Below are 14622 nucleotides of genomic sequence, written 5' to 3'. Positions count from 1 at the left end.
TTCAGTGTTGTAACTCATGATTATTATAACTGAGGCATTTTTAAAGGAATGTAAAGGTTAATCTATGGGCAAGAAATGTTGCCTAACATAAAAGAAAAGTATTTGCATTTATATAGTGCATTTGAGGATCACCAAATAACCCCAAAATGCTGTACAGCCAATGGAGTATTACTACACTACTTGAAGTGTAGTGACCGTTGAAATATAGGAAATGTGACAGCTAGTTTTTAACTCACCAAGCTCCTATAAACAGGTATGTGATGATGAAGAGACCATCTATTTCTGTAATATTGACAGACAGATAAATATTATCAAGGGCACTGAGAATAACTCCCCTGTTCTTCTTCAGAAAAGTGTCCTAAGATCTTAAATGTTCTCCTGAAAGGGCTGATAGCATCTCTGCTAGATGCCTAGTCCAAGAGAAAGCACATCTGATAGTGCAGCTCTCACTAAGTGCTGCACTGGAATGTCAGCCTGGATTCTGTATGAATTGAACCCACAAACTTCTAATTCAGAGATGAGAATGCTATCAGGTGAATGATAACTGTCAATGTCATGTTAGAACATGCTTTGCAAGAATGATTTAGCTTCAGTCATTACTATTTGAAAGCAGAAGGAACCACAAAACCACAGACTAAATTTCCACCCCATCTCTGGAACCAGGAGCTGGGATTTTGGGTCAGAAAGCTGTTACGTGGGTGGGGGTGGGTAACTAACTAAAGGTTTTCAGATGGATAAGCTGTTAACTGGCATGGAAATAGGTTTTCAGTACAATTGCAAGCAGCAGGCAAGCAGGCTGTCAAAGCTGGATAGCCAGTCAGAGGCCTTCTAGCTTCAGAGAAGCACCAGGCTAGAGCGCATGAAACAGATAGGATGCCTCAACATGAAGGTTGTTTTTCAGCCACTTTCTAACGGCTTTTATTTAAAAATAACGTAAAGGCAGCTAAGCCACCAGTGTGAGAAAGTTGTGGGATACAGGATCTCCCAAGAATGGACTTCAATACTTCCAACCAGTAAAGCAGAGGGGACCTTGTTAGCTTGCCAGGAGCTCAGCTACCGCTGGTTCCCATTATCAATTGCTTTATGATGTATGTCAAATTGGGAAACTCAAAGCTGACTGGTAAATCCAAATTAGCCACCTAGACATGCATTTAACAAAACCCTTAATGAGTTTAATTGCCTTCCCACCTCATAAGGGTGAGTGGCCTTCCTGAGTCCCAAGCTTGATTCCCCAAGATTGCTGGGAATTGATTGTGCCAATTAACTCCCTAGTTAAACCCCCAGTTTATTCCAGTCTCCACATTCCTGGCCTATCCCATGGTTCTGTTCCTAACTTTTTTCTTGTATTTGTTCAAGGGATGTGAGTATTGCTTGCTAGGCCATAAGTTATTTCCCATGCCTAATTGCCCTGGCAAAAGTGATTGGCCCGCTGCTATCCTTGTGGTGTAGGGACACCCGTAGTGTTGTTGCTGGGGAAGTTTCAGGATTTTGACCACAGCAAGCCTTGTCCTTCAAGGTTGTGTGGTCACAGATTTAGAATATATTGTCAAAAGAGGGACGGTGTGAACCTGAAAATTCAACCTTAAACATTTGTCAATTATATTGAGATGATCTGTTCTACTGCCCTGTGTCAGATATGATGGCATAGTGATAGTTGTCACTGGCCCATAATCCAGAGAGCCAAGCAATGTTCTGGAGCTGTGGGTTCAAATCCCACCTACGGTAACTGGTGGGATTTAGATTCAATGAATAACTCTGGGATTAAAAACTAGTCTCATTGACATATTGTTATTGATTTGTCATAAAAACTCACCTGGTTCACTGATTTCCTTGCCTTGTCTGGCCTACATGTGACTCCAGATCCATATCTGTGGATGACCCCTAATTGCCCTCTGAAATGGCCTTGCAAGACACTCAATTCACAGGCGACTAAAGGTAGGCAACAAAATGCTTTTGAGGCTCACCCTCACTTCCCTTAGCCCACCAAGCTCAGTCGCTGCCTTGGACTCAAATTCCTTTTTGGGTTTCTCTCTGATCTCCCTCATGCACTGATTAAGATTATCTCGTCACTGCCACTTGCTCTCCGGAAACATGATTCCCACCAAGTATATGACCATCCAACATACTTTCCAACAGCAGCCTCCTGAGAAAATATACCCGTTTCCAGCCATCATGATGTCTCCTTTAGCTCACTCTCAGTGGTTCTCTGATTAAGATTCTGTGAAGTACTTTGAGATGTTTTACTTCATTAAAGGCTATACATAAATGCAAGGTTGTTTTCTTCAGATGATCTTGTACTGCACATTTTTATAGTATTTTGCAGTGAACAGTAATAGTGTCCTCATACTAGATCAAATTGTAAAACAGTTGCACTGAGTTGATAACATTTATTTTATGAATGTGTTTTATAGTGTGAAAATTCTTCAGCTATGCGATGGCAGATGGCATTGTACAAGGACATGGCTGGCAAGGCTGAAGACAGCAATGACCCTGACAAGATTGTGAAAAGAGTACAAGAAGTCTCTGCTGTCCTGTTTCACTTGGAGCAGGTACAAACAACTGTTACTGATGTACAAATATGCATTCTATTTTGTTCTTTCATGGTAAGGCCAGAGACTTGTTGCTCATCTCTAATTGCCCTTGAAATGAGTAACTTACAAGGCCATTTCAGTGGGGGTGTGCAGGTAGGGGGGCATATGTTTGCATTTGTGTTTTCAGGAAGATTTACAGATTGACACTCCAGAGGCAGGCATCCCATCACCAAGCAACCCTTTGTTTACACATGAATAGTCCTTGACTTTAGTACTATCTCATCTAGAGTTAACTCTCAGCATGGCACTGTCTCTAAAACTCCCCTTTTTATCTGTTAGCTAGGGCTCCCTGATTGAACTAGATTAACAGCCCAATCAGGGAACTTGTATCAGAGATAATGAGAACTGCAGATGCTGGAGAATCCAAGACAACAAAATGTGAGGCTGGATGAACACAGCAGGCCAAGCAGCATCTCAGGAGCACAAAAGCTGACGTTTTGGGCCTAGACCCTTCATCAGAGAGGGGGATGGGGTGAGGGTTCTGGAATAAATAGGGAGAGAGGGGGAGGCGGACCGAAGATGGAGAGAAAAGAAGATAGGTGGAGAGAGTATAGGTGGGGAGGTAGGGAGGGGTTAGGTCAGTCCAGGGAAGACGGACAGGTCAAGGAGGTGGGATGAGGTTAGTAGGTAGATGGGGGTGCGGCTTGGGGTGGGGGGAAGGGATGGGTGAGAGGAAGAACAGGTTAGGGAGGCAGAGACAGGTTGGACTGGTTTTGGGATGCAGTGGGTGGAGTGGAGGAGCCGGGTTGGTTGTGTGATGCCGTGGGGGGAGGGGACGAACTGGGCTGGTTTAGGGATGCAGTTGGGGAAGGGGAGATTTTGAAACTGGTGAAGTCCACATTGATACCATTAGGCTGCAGGGTTCCCAGGCGGAATATGAGTTGCTGTTCCTGCAACCTTCGGGTGGCATCATTGTGGCAGTGCAGGAGGCCCATGATGGACATGTCATCTAAAGAATGGGAGGGGGAGTGGAAATGGTTTGCGACTGGGAGGTGCAGTAGTTTGTTGCGAACTGAGCGGAACTGACCACCCGGTGTGTCTTCCTCTACATTGGGGAAACCAAGCGGAGGCTTGGAGACCGCTTTGCAGAAACCCGGCGTGGCTTCCTCTACATTGGGGAAACCAAGCGGAGGCTTGGAGACCGCTTTGCAGAAACCCGGTGTGGCTACCTCTACATTGGGGAAACCAAGCGGAGGCTTGGAGACTGCTTTGCAGAACACCTCCGCTCAGTTCGCAACAAACTACTGCACCTCCCAGTCGCAAACCATTTCCACTCCCCCTCCCATTCTTTAGATGACATGTCCATCATGGGCCTCCTGCACTGCCACAATGATGCCACCTGAAGGTTGCAGGAACAGCAACTCATATTCCGCCTGGGAACCCTGCAGCCCAATGGTATCAATGTGGACTTCACCAGTTTCAAAATCTCCCCTTCCCCAACTGCATCCCTAAACCAGCCCAGTTCGTCCCCGCCCCCCACTGCACCACACAACCAGCCCGGCTCCTCCACTCCACCCACTGCATCCCAAAACCAGTCCAACCTGTCTCTGCCTCCCTAACCGGTTCTTCCTCTCACCCATCCCTTCCTCCCACCCCAAGCCGCACCCCCATCTACCTACTAACCTCATCCCACCTCCTTGACCTGTCCGTCTTCCCTGGAGTGACCTATCCCCTCCCTACCTCCCCACCTACACTCTCTCCACCTATCTTCCTTTCTCTCCATCTTCGGTCCGCCTCCCCCTCTCTCCCTATTTATTCCAGAACCCTCACCCCATCCCCCTCTCTGATGAAGGGTCTAGGCCCGAAACGTCAGCTTTTGTGCTCCTGAGATGCTGCTTGCCCTGCTGTGTTCATCCAGCCTCACATTTTGTTGTCAGGGAACTTGTATGCTGTGTGGTCCAGCTGGCTGACCTTTTGCAGTCACTACACCTACCTTGGCCATCATGTATTTGAGTTTCTATCCCAGGGGGACATTACCACTGCACCAGAAGGCTCCTTGGAGTGTTAGTGAACCACAGCAGTTCTCACATTAATAAATTATGGTTAATATGGTCGGTCACCATTACTGAAACTACCTTTATATTCTATATTCATTTGATTTTTAATTGCAGTGGTGGGATAGCCTCCAGTAACATTGCCACTAGCCCACTGTATTCCCTTAAGTTTTCTTTGAATGACTGCAATATAGTGAAAGAGTTAAGTAAAAACAGAAATAACACATCTGAAATAACATATTATGAAAGAACGGCAAGAATCCTAATTTGTGTAATTTTACATGTATTATTGCAGCATTTCCATAAAATGATATAAACACAGGTACGGATTATAAACTACTCAGTTCCCAACCAGGGTCTAGTTGTTCTGAGAAGATTTGTAGCTCAGGTTGAGGCTCTGGATGTGAGTTTGCTCGCTGAGCTGGAAGGTTAGTTTTCAGACGTTTTGTCACCATTCTAGGTAACATCATCAGTGAGCCTCAGTGGCTTTGTCGGTGGCTCACTGATGATGTTACCTAGATTGGTGATAAAACGTCTGAAAACTAACCTTCCAGCTCAGCGAGCAAACTCACATCCAGGGTCTAGTTGTTTTAGAGCTGTACTGATCTAGCCTCAGGTGAGACCCACAATCTCTGATCTTCCCAATGTCCAAGGCCCTCTGCCAGCCTGTTCCCTTGATGGACTTGAGTAAACATCAGTACCATTGGACAGCATCTTGATTTTTTTGAGACTAAGTCTGAGGCCCTCCTAATGGTAGAGGTCCTTCTGCTCAGAGTCAAGTTTTCTTGTATGGATTACATTCTTCTCATTTCACAAAATGTATGCATACACAAGTGGAACACCAAATGTAATGGATGGAAGTCCTACCCTCATGGGGACCTTCCAGGCTCCAGCATCCGGATGCCATTTTTAAAAGCATTTCACACTTTGCAACCTTTGCTTATCACCCCTATCCATCCCTGATGATGTCAGAGACCATGCAGAAATTGGTGCCTCACTTCACTGATGTCTCTACAGAGCTTTTTTGAAAGCTGTCCAGGAAAGAAGGGAAGTTCTGTTCTCAAGGATTGGCAAAGGAGGCCACCCCAATGGATGAAAGCAAACTGGATAGAAGTGACTGTGAGGTCAGTGCCCATGTGTGGCCCAAAAGGAACGGGCTCCAATGCTGTAAGAAGGTGAACAATCTACTGCAATCTGCCAGGGTCCACACCACTGCCTACTCAATGTTGCATGCTCCTATGAGTGTGTGTTGAGTGCCATGTGCAAACAATGAATCACTACATTGAAGTACTTGTAAAACATTGATACTGCCTCTCACGCATCTGCCTGCATTCACACTTATTAAGTAAAAGGAGCTACAACTTCTACTAGGTAATGAACCATCAGCTCACTGACCTTTCTTCAGAACAAGGCATCCAGATCTCTATGCTCTTATAAACCTTTTAGGCTAACATCATTTATTTTATACAGCCTCTCCATGTTCTTTCTATCGAAAATATCTCTTCACATTTCTGCACATTGAACTTCATTTGTCACCATCAGCCATTCCAACTTGTCAGTCTTTTAGCAGTTCTTCACTGTCTTCTCAGTTTACATTGTTTACGAATGTTGTTTCATCTGAAAACTTTCCACATAAAGATCTAGATTATGTGTATATGTAAATATATCAGGAAATGTTTTTGTGTCCATGTTGTTACTGTCCCATTTATTTTATGAGCAGTAACTTTTCCCACAAGTCTGTTGTGTAGGTACTGTAGGAAATACTTTTCCAAGGCCTATCTCCTCCACACCAACAGTATTACCCTCAGCAACTTGCTGTTACTACTTCAAAAAATTCCCAAGTGAGTTAATGTGATTTTCCCTTAAGAAATTCATGCTGGCTGTTCCTAATTAACCAGTGTTTTTCCATATGAGCCATATTTCTATCCCACATAACTATTTATGGAAGTTCCCTTGTCACTAAAGTTAAACTGAAGTTCCTGGGTTGGGCTTATCCTTTTAGCTTTTTTTGGAAGGGGCACCATACTTGCAATTCTCCAGTCCTCTGACACCATCCTGATAATGATATTGTAGAAACCAAAACAGTTCTGCAACATGGCAGACAGGCCCAGAAGAACCTGATAGTGGCTAGATTTGAGGAGGAATCTCAGGAGCCTCAGGTTGATTGAAAGATAACTGCCAGTGCCTTTGCATTTTCCACTAAACTGATCCAAATGCATGAGGCAGAATCTTCCCGTGTCCTGAACAATGTCGATTATGGTGAGAAATTTGGGAATTTCTTTTGAGAAATTGAGCAAGGTTTTTCTCAACTTCATGAGTAATGAGTTGTATTTACCAGAGTTTCCAAGGCAAGGTTGTCACCAGTGAGAGAGCTGTATTAATGGAGATTGTTGCTCATTATCATCCTTATTACTAACTAGTCTCATCAAACACGGGATAGAAACTAGATTTGATTACCTACTGTGTGGAAACAGGCCGTTTGGCCCAACAAGTCCACACCGCCCCTTGAAGCATCCCACCCAAACCCATCCCCATTCCCCTATACCCACATACCCCTGAACACTACGAGCAATTTAGCATGGCCAATCCACCTAGTCTGCACATCTTTGGACTGTGGGAAGAAACCGGAGCACCCAGAGGAAACCCACGCAGACACGGGGAGAATGTGCAAACTCCACACAGACAGTCACCCGAGGCTGGAATCAAACCTGGGTTCCTGTGAGGCTGCAGTGCTAACCACTGAGCCACCGTGCTGCCCCTAAGATGCTGAGAATTATCAGCATAAAGGTTAGAGTGTTACCTGGTGACTCCAGCACACTGCTTGTTCCATCTTGAATGCCCAGTACCAATGCCTCAGAGCACAGGACAACAGCCACACACACCTCATCCATGGATAGTGGCTTCTGACATGCAAATCTCGCTACGCCATCATCACAGCACAGCTCAAGTCCATTTATGGTATACTTCTGCACTGCCACAGAAACCCTCATCATTTAAGTATTTAGGAGTCCACTTACCATACCAAGAGCATATAAGGCTCTAGACCAAGTGCTGGAAAGTGGAATTAGAATAGTTATGTGCTTGTTTTGATTGGTGCAGACCTGATGGGCTGACAGGCCTTTTCCTTTGCTATTGACCTCTGACTCTATCACATCTCATTCTTTATAACTCCAGAGAACAAAGACCCCAATTAACTCAGCCTGTCATCAAAACACAACCTTCACATCCTAGGAGCAATCTGCTGAACCTTCACGGCACTATTTCCAATGGATATGTAAGCTTCCTTAATTATGGAGATCAGAATCATAGAGTATTCCAGGTGCAGTCTTACGTAAAACCCAATACAACTAAAGGACAATGTTCCTGATTCACCTTTTAGTTTTGGTAGTCAAGTGGTACAGCTTGTCCAATTTACTTATAAGATCTTATGAAGGGAGCGGCTAATTGATGAAGGTAGAAGTAAGGGCTTGTTGAACTGAATTGAATAAAAATTTAGCTTGTTGTATTTTCTCATATAATACAAGTTACCTTCTCCAGTATGTTACACCATTGCATTTACCTTCCAGTGATGAAAGTCTTGTCACCACCAATTCTTTCTCTAAGTCCAGGAGCTTTTTCAGCAATTTAATCTTGCTAGAATCCTGTCTGTAAAGTAAGAATATTCAGACAGAACTTCAGTATCAATTAATTGAAATATTATGTGTGGATTTCAAATGTAGCCCACTAAATCCCACTGGTTCTACATCTAATGTGGAAGAAACTGCATTAAAAGGCTACCACACTCAGCTAGTGGATATGTATTTTATATAATTTGTCATTTCACTGAATATTGGAATTTCTTATGTTGGTTAGATAGAACATCCTTTCAAGTCCAAGAAGATGGTTTGGTACAAGCTCTTGTCCAAGCAGCGCAGAAGAGCTGTGGTAGCATGTTTCAGAATGACTCCACTGTATAACTTACCAAGGTAAACTAGCATGAGTGGCAGTACAAAATCAGAAAAAAATAGCACTTTCCCCTCAAGGCATCATGCCATGCAGGTTTAAATTGCTGGTATTAAATTTTCTTTTACTCATTGACAATGAAGGTGTGCTAAATCTAGCCAAATATTTTGGGCTTTTTTAATCTTTCAAGCAGGCAACGTATAATGTGTTCCTAGTATCAATAAGTTAATTTGTAGAAGTTGATGATAAATATTGATTGATAATCTATTTGGCGATACTTTTGTAATACAACTGAGCTGGGCAGAAATTGATACCAAAACATAACATACTCTGAAGATTTGGAAACTTATCAAGTTTACAATGCTCTCCTCTCCATGATTTAACCTTACATATTTTTCCAAAATTCATTTTAGCAGTTGAATAAACCTCGATATGCTAATATTTTCTTTAAACAATTTTTCATTTGAGTGAACATGGCATTTATAAATAAAAGTTGTATTGTGAACAACTCTGTAGCGATATTACGAGAGAAGAGTGCCTTTACCTGACTTATAATTATTCACAAAAATCCCAAAGAATTACAGATCCTGGAAATAAAAAAATAAAAATAGAAATTGCTGGAAAAACTCAGTTCTAAAGAAGGGTCACTGGAACCGAAATGTTAATTCTACTTCCTCTCCATAGATGCTGCCAGACCTGCTGAGCTTTTCCAGAAATTTCTATCATTATTGTAGGCCACAAATGGTCATAATATAAACACAGCATCAAAATCACATTCTTTATGATGACTTAAGTATTTCATATAAAATACATTTTAGGTGGTCTGAAATAATTCAGAACCATCTAGTATTTTATTGACAATTTCATGCTGTGCTATTAAGATGTTTGGGCTTCAAGTGAGTACCAGGTGTTAGAGACAATTTGGATGATACAGAAGTGTACTGACTACTCTGAAATGTACACTCCAACTCATGAGAAAATGTGAAAGTAAGTGGTTACTTTTATACAGTGTCTTTTGTGACTCAGAACAACCTAAAGATGACCTAAACGTAGGAAATAGCAGCAGAAGTAGGCCATTTGGGCTATCAGGTCTGCTCTACCATTCGAGCAGATCATGATCAATCTTCTGTCTCAGTGCTATTTTCCTGCACTATCCCCATATCCCTTTTAATGTCTTTAATATATAGAAAGCCATCAATTCCTTTCATGAATATACTCAACGACTGAGCTTTCACTGCCCTCTAGAGTAGAGGTGTCAAAATTAATATTGAATTTATATGAAAATTTTGTCAGCTGCTGTGACAGGATTTAAACTTGAGAGCCCACAGTTTTAGCCTGAATCTCTAGATTGATAATAAATTAAGACCATACTACTGTTGCTCCCTAAATGCTTTAGCTTGATGAGAGCTGGCACAAAGAAATTTCACTTTCTCCCCTTCACATTCGTAAACTGCTCCTCTCTGGCTAGCAATTCGCATTTGCCAAAGCAGGGGAATGGAATTTCAGAGATAACATGGTGTGAAGCTGGATGAACACCGCAGGCCAAGCAGCATGGGAGGAACAGGAAAGCTTGACGTTTCGGCTCGGGACCCTACTTCAGAAAAAGAATGGAATTTCCCCTTTGAATTTATCACATGAAAAGCAATCACTAGATTTGCAGTTGCAGCTGATCTGTGTGCTGCTTTAAATTATATTTAACCCTTTTTAGCTTGTTTTTGCTTTTAAGTTCCAACCCCTGTTCTTTATTCATTCATGGGATGAGGGTGTCGCTGGTCAGGCAGCATTTGGTGCCCATCTGTGATAGCCCAGAGGGCAGTTAAGAGTCAACCACATTGCTATGGGTCTGGAGTCAGACGTAGGCCAGACCAGGTAAGGATGGCAGTTTCCTTCCCTAAAGGACATTAGTGAACCAGATGGGTTTTCCCTCCCCCAACAATTGGCAATGGATTTATGCCATCATTAGACCCTTAATTCCAGATATTCAAATACCACCATCTGCCATGGCTGGATTTGAACCCAGGTTCCCGGAACATTATCTGGGTCTCTGGATTAACAGTCTAGTGATAATACCACTAGGTGATCGCCTCCCCAGTTAAATGAGCCTTAGCAAAGACATTGGAATAGAAAAGATTTTCTGTGATCATCAGAGACTAATTAAAAGATATTGACAGGAAACCACCTTTCAAAATTTTGCCATGTGAAACCCATTGCTAGCTGATGTAACAACCAAAAATTGCTCTAAGTATATTCAAAAGCAGAAACTTGAGAGTAGCTTGAACATTCACTCTATTGGCATAAAAGACAAAAAAGCAAAACAACCAAAATTAAAGGCACCTAGCTAGCAGTAGGAAACGTACCGTGTTATATGTTTAATCTCTTTTAGTTTTGTTTGTTGATGAACTTTCTAACATTTTAATTCGGTAGTTTGGAGAAAGTGCAATGATTGTTTTTGAGTGCCTAATGTTCAAGATTGTTTCCTACCAACTCCTCAGCAACTGCACACACTATGAAAGAAAATGAAAATGTAATGTTAGAAATGTTGCATTGCAAATGTGTGTTCATAATATGCACACCAAAATGGAGGATTGTTCTCTGCAGCAGAATGAACAGGTCCAAACATTGGGTCTCCAATTCATTTTTGTTGTGCTGGCAAGTTGGAATCAGCAGGACTCCATTTCCAAGCCACAACTTTGTAGTGGTCCATATGCTTGAGCATGAAGAAACAGAGATTTCTGGTTAACAAAACTGTTAGTAGGTATATATTTTGGACAATATTTTCAGCAGCCTGATTAAAATTATGCCATTTTCTGAATAAAGCAGTTTTGCAACCTAGTTTGTAAAATACATAGCTGCACAAAGCCACTTTTAATAGCAGCTAACAACTTTAAAATGCCTTGTAAGTCATTGCCTGTATGCTGATCAGAGAACTTGCTCTTTTGCCAGAAAGCATGTATAGTAAGCTTACTACAAATGAAATATTTCAACATTCAGGTTAGCATTGCTACAGGAATTTAAGCTTAGGAACAATGCACACATTTTGAGAAAAATGTCAGTTACATAGCTTCCGTTGTTTGTCTAGTCAGTGTGTAGAGAAAGAGCTAAAATAATTAACGAAGCACCTTTTTCTCTTAATGTCTGGTTGTGATGTATGTTGATGTCTTGGCAACTTTTACAACAATTCTGTTGTTCAGAAAGATTTGAATGTAGAAAATTTATCCTCTTCTGTCAGACACAAAATTAGCTATTACTTCATGAACGCCTGTTGAAAACTGTGGCTTCGCAGAGCATGTGAGAAATCGGACTTTGCAAGTCTAGTGTACCTACTGATGGTAACGTTGATTTTGCGTGACCACCATTGACACTAAATCTTAGAGTTAGCAAATACAAATAGTCCATGTTGTACAATTTCAACAATACCCAATTGGTCAGAGCAACAAGCTGAGGTCTGAAATTATCCATCATTTCTGAGTTATAATGTAGACAGTAAACACAAGCTAATCCGTATTCCATTGAGAGAGAATTAGTGCCTGGGTCATTTGAGGAATTTGGAGGATTGACCAAAGCTAATTGGGTGAAGTTTCCCCAACAGGAAAAAGAGGCTTAGCTAAATTTGGAAGTAGTGATGTGAAAAAAACTTTTTAAAAAATTCTAAAAGGAATTGAATCAGTCACAGTGAACTTTAATCTGACAACAGGATACAGATCTAATATGTTTTCATCAATAGTAACATATTCCAGCCTTGAAATTGTGCATTGAATATTGACAAGCTTTAGTGCCACTTTTAAAGTGACTATCAAATAACTTCATTTGAATGCATAGTAATATTCACATAGTGTAGTTTCAAGGTCAATTCTATAAATGTGACAATTTGCCTACATAGTAATAAAAAATAACCAGACTTTTAAAATTGTGCATAACCTACTTAATGTTTATATAATTGGTGCCTCCTAGCAGATATAGTCATCTGTTGTGGATAAACACTGATACGTAAACACAAGTAGGTTAACATAATAACATTTTGGTCTTCATTTATCAGTTCCCATGTTTTCTGACCTATCAGGTAAGCAAAATTGTACAAGTGCATCTCTAACAGTTGTGTGATAAGTTAGTGTAACCAATAAAGTCATGTCTTTTATTCCCAACCCCTCCTGTTTTCACTCTTGCCCTTCCTCAGGCACCGCGCATCTAACCTCTTCATCGAAAGTTATAGAAATACCTGGATTGACACCGAGGAGCATTCGTTTGAAGATAAACTAATAGATGATCTGGCTGTAAGTACTGGTTTCTGTGAGCGGGCGTGCAGCCGTGCTGTACCAGTACGTACAACCCTGTTTCTGTACCATATGCTATTGCTTATGTTTTTGCATCAAGTCTGTGGCACAGTTATGCCATGTCTCCTGTCAGTCTTGTGTTGCATGACTGGATACTGGAAATAGCTGAGTCCATGGAATGAAGCTTTTCATATGAAAGAGCTTTGATAAAGACTGCATTTCAGCTGGGAATTCTTTCACAGCAAAGCCCATAAGTAATTATTTTATCTCCTTGGATTTTCTGCACACACTTGGTGTTCTGCCAGCAGAGTCTATATGACATCTGAAAGACCTGTTACACCAGAACTAGAACGATATGCACCAGAGCCGGTGAATCTGGGTTAATACCAAAAGAGATCAACAAATTAGTGTAAACTGAATATGAGGATTGATTCAAGCTGGATAGAAGCAATGCTTTGGCTAATGATTTGGATAAATTGCAAAGAATATTTGTAATATTCTTTATCAGTAATTTGTACACAGTAAATCAGTTGGTGTCTTTCAATCTGCAAATGCTCCACATTCTATGATTGTAAATGTGGACCTAATTTGTCCTAAACAAAGTTATCTTTAATTTACAGAAGATATGTTCATTTCTCCTTAGATAATAGTCACATTTTGGAGCATTACGTAGCTTTTGTATCTGTACAATTAAGCATTTTCTGTCTAAAAGACTGCATAATTCTGTAACAAAGTGTGGAGCTGGATAAACACAGCAGGCCAAGCAGCATCTTAGGAGCACAAAAGCTGATGTTTCGGGCCTGGACCCTTCATCAGATGTAGGGCCCAGGCCTGAAATGTCAGCTTTTGTGCTCCTAAGATGCTGCTTGGCCTGCTGTGCTCATCCAGCTGCACATTTTGTTATCTCGGATTCTCCAGCATCTGCAGTTCCCATTACCTCTGCATAATTCTATAGTTATGTATTGTCTTCGACTTTGATAAATGGTACATGCTAATCACATGACCTTGTATGGACCAAAGGATAATCTTTGAATCATCTCAAAATTAGTTCTGCAAAGTGACCATTTTTATTTCTGTTCAGTTTTTCTTTTAAACTCTTCTGAATGTAGCTATCTAAATTTTTGATTATTTTTGGTGTGTTTGCTGTCCAGTAATATTTTGACACATATGTGGCCAAGTCCTGAGTCTCAAATTCCTGGATTGACACTGAGAACAATCTTTTGAAGATAAACAACTAGCTTTAAGAGAGGTTATCTATGTGCTGCCCTGTAGTTATGCAAACCAGTATGTGTACCCTGCCTTATATGATGCAAAACCTTACTTTTTCCTCCAAAATGTCAGACTTCACATCATGCTGCATATTTGATTTATTCAGCACCTCTGATTTACGTGAGCCAGCTCTTCCCTCTTTTATAAGCAAGGCCATATGTTAAGGTCCTGGGCTCTTCACGTCTGCTCTTCTTAACCAGAGTTGCTTATCCCTTGCAAAATAGCAGACAAAGGGCAACAAGACAATAAGAGAGACACATATAAATCATATATTCACAATGTCCCAGACAATCATCTCCTAATAATTAGACCACTTTATTGTAATACCATTTTATGTCATAATCCATTTGTCACATTATGTAAACCAAAATATTAGACTACTTTCAGTGTCATATTCCCACTTACGAATTCCATGTTGTTGGTTTATGTCCTCAGTATTTTTGATGAATAACGCCACCAGCACAATCCAGAGTATACCTTTGGAACCCTTAATCAGTACACCAGCCACTGGAAAGTCTTCCAATGCCTCAAGAAACTCTGTTTCCAGGTGTCATA

General features: G+C 41.2%; 1 protein-coding gene across 5 annotated transcripts in view; it reads left to right on the top strand.

The window, feature by feature from the left end:
• Nucleotides 1–14622, top strand: part of LOC125447673 (ryanodine receptor 1-like) — a 411721-nt gene that overhangs the window by 298376 nt on the left and 98723 nt on the right. For all 5 annotated transcript variants that reach the window (XM_059641019.1, XM_059641018.1, XM_059641017.1 and 2 more), the window contains 3 exons: nt 2412–2549; nt 8438–8550; nt 12702–12798. In XM_059641019.1, coding sequence (XP_059497002.1) covers nt 2412–2549; nt 8438–8550; nt 12702–12798 — 348 coding nt within the window. The remainder of the gene's footprint in view (nt 1–2411; nt 2550–8437; nt 8551–12701; nt 12799–14622) is intronic.

The sequence above is a fragment of the Stegostoma tigrinum genome, chromosome 39 (assembly GCF_030684315.1).
Source record: "Stegostoma tigrinum isolate sSteTig4 chromosome 39, sSteTig4.hap1, whole genome shotgun sequence".
In the NCBI taxonomy this organism is placed as follows: domain Eukaryota; kingdom Metazoa; phylum Chordata; class Chondrichthyes; order Orectolobiformes; family Stegostomatidae; genus Stegostoma; species Stegostoma tigrinum.
The sequence above is the reverse complement of the archived record's forward strand: the minus strand, read 5'-3'. Positions and strand labels throughout refer to the sequence as shown.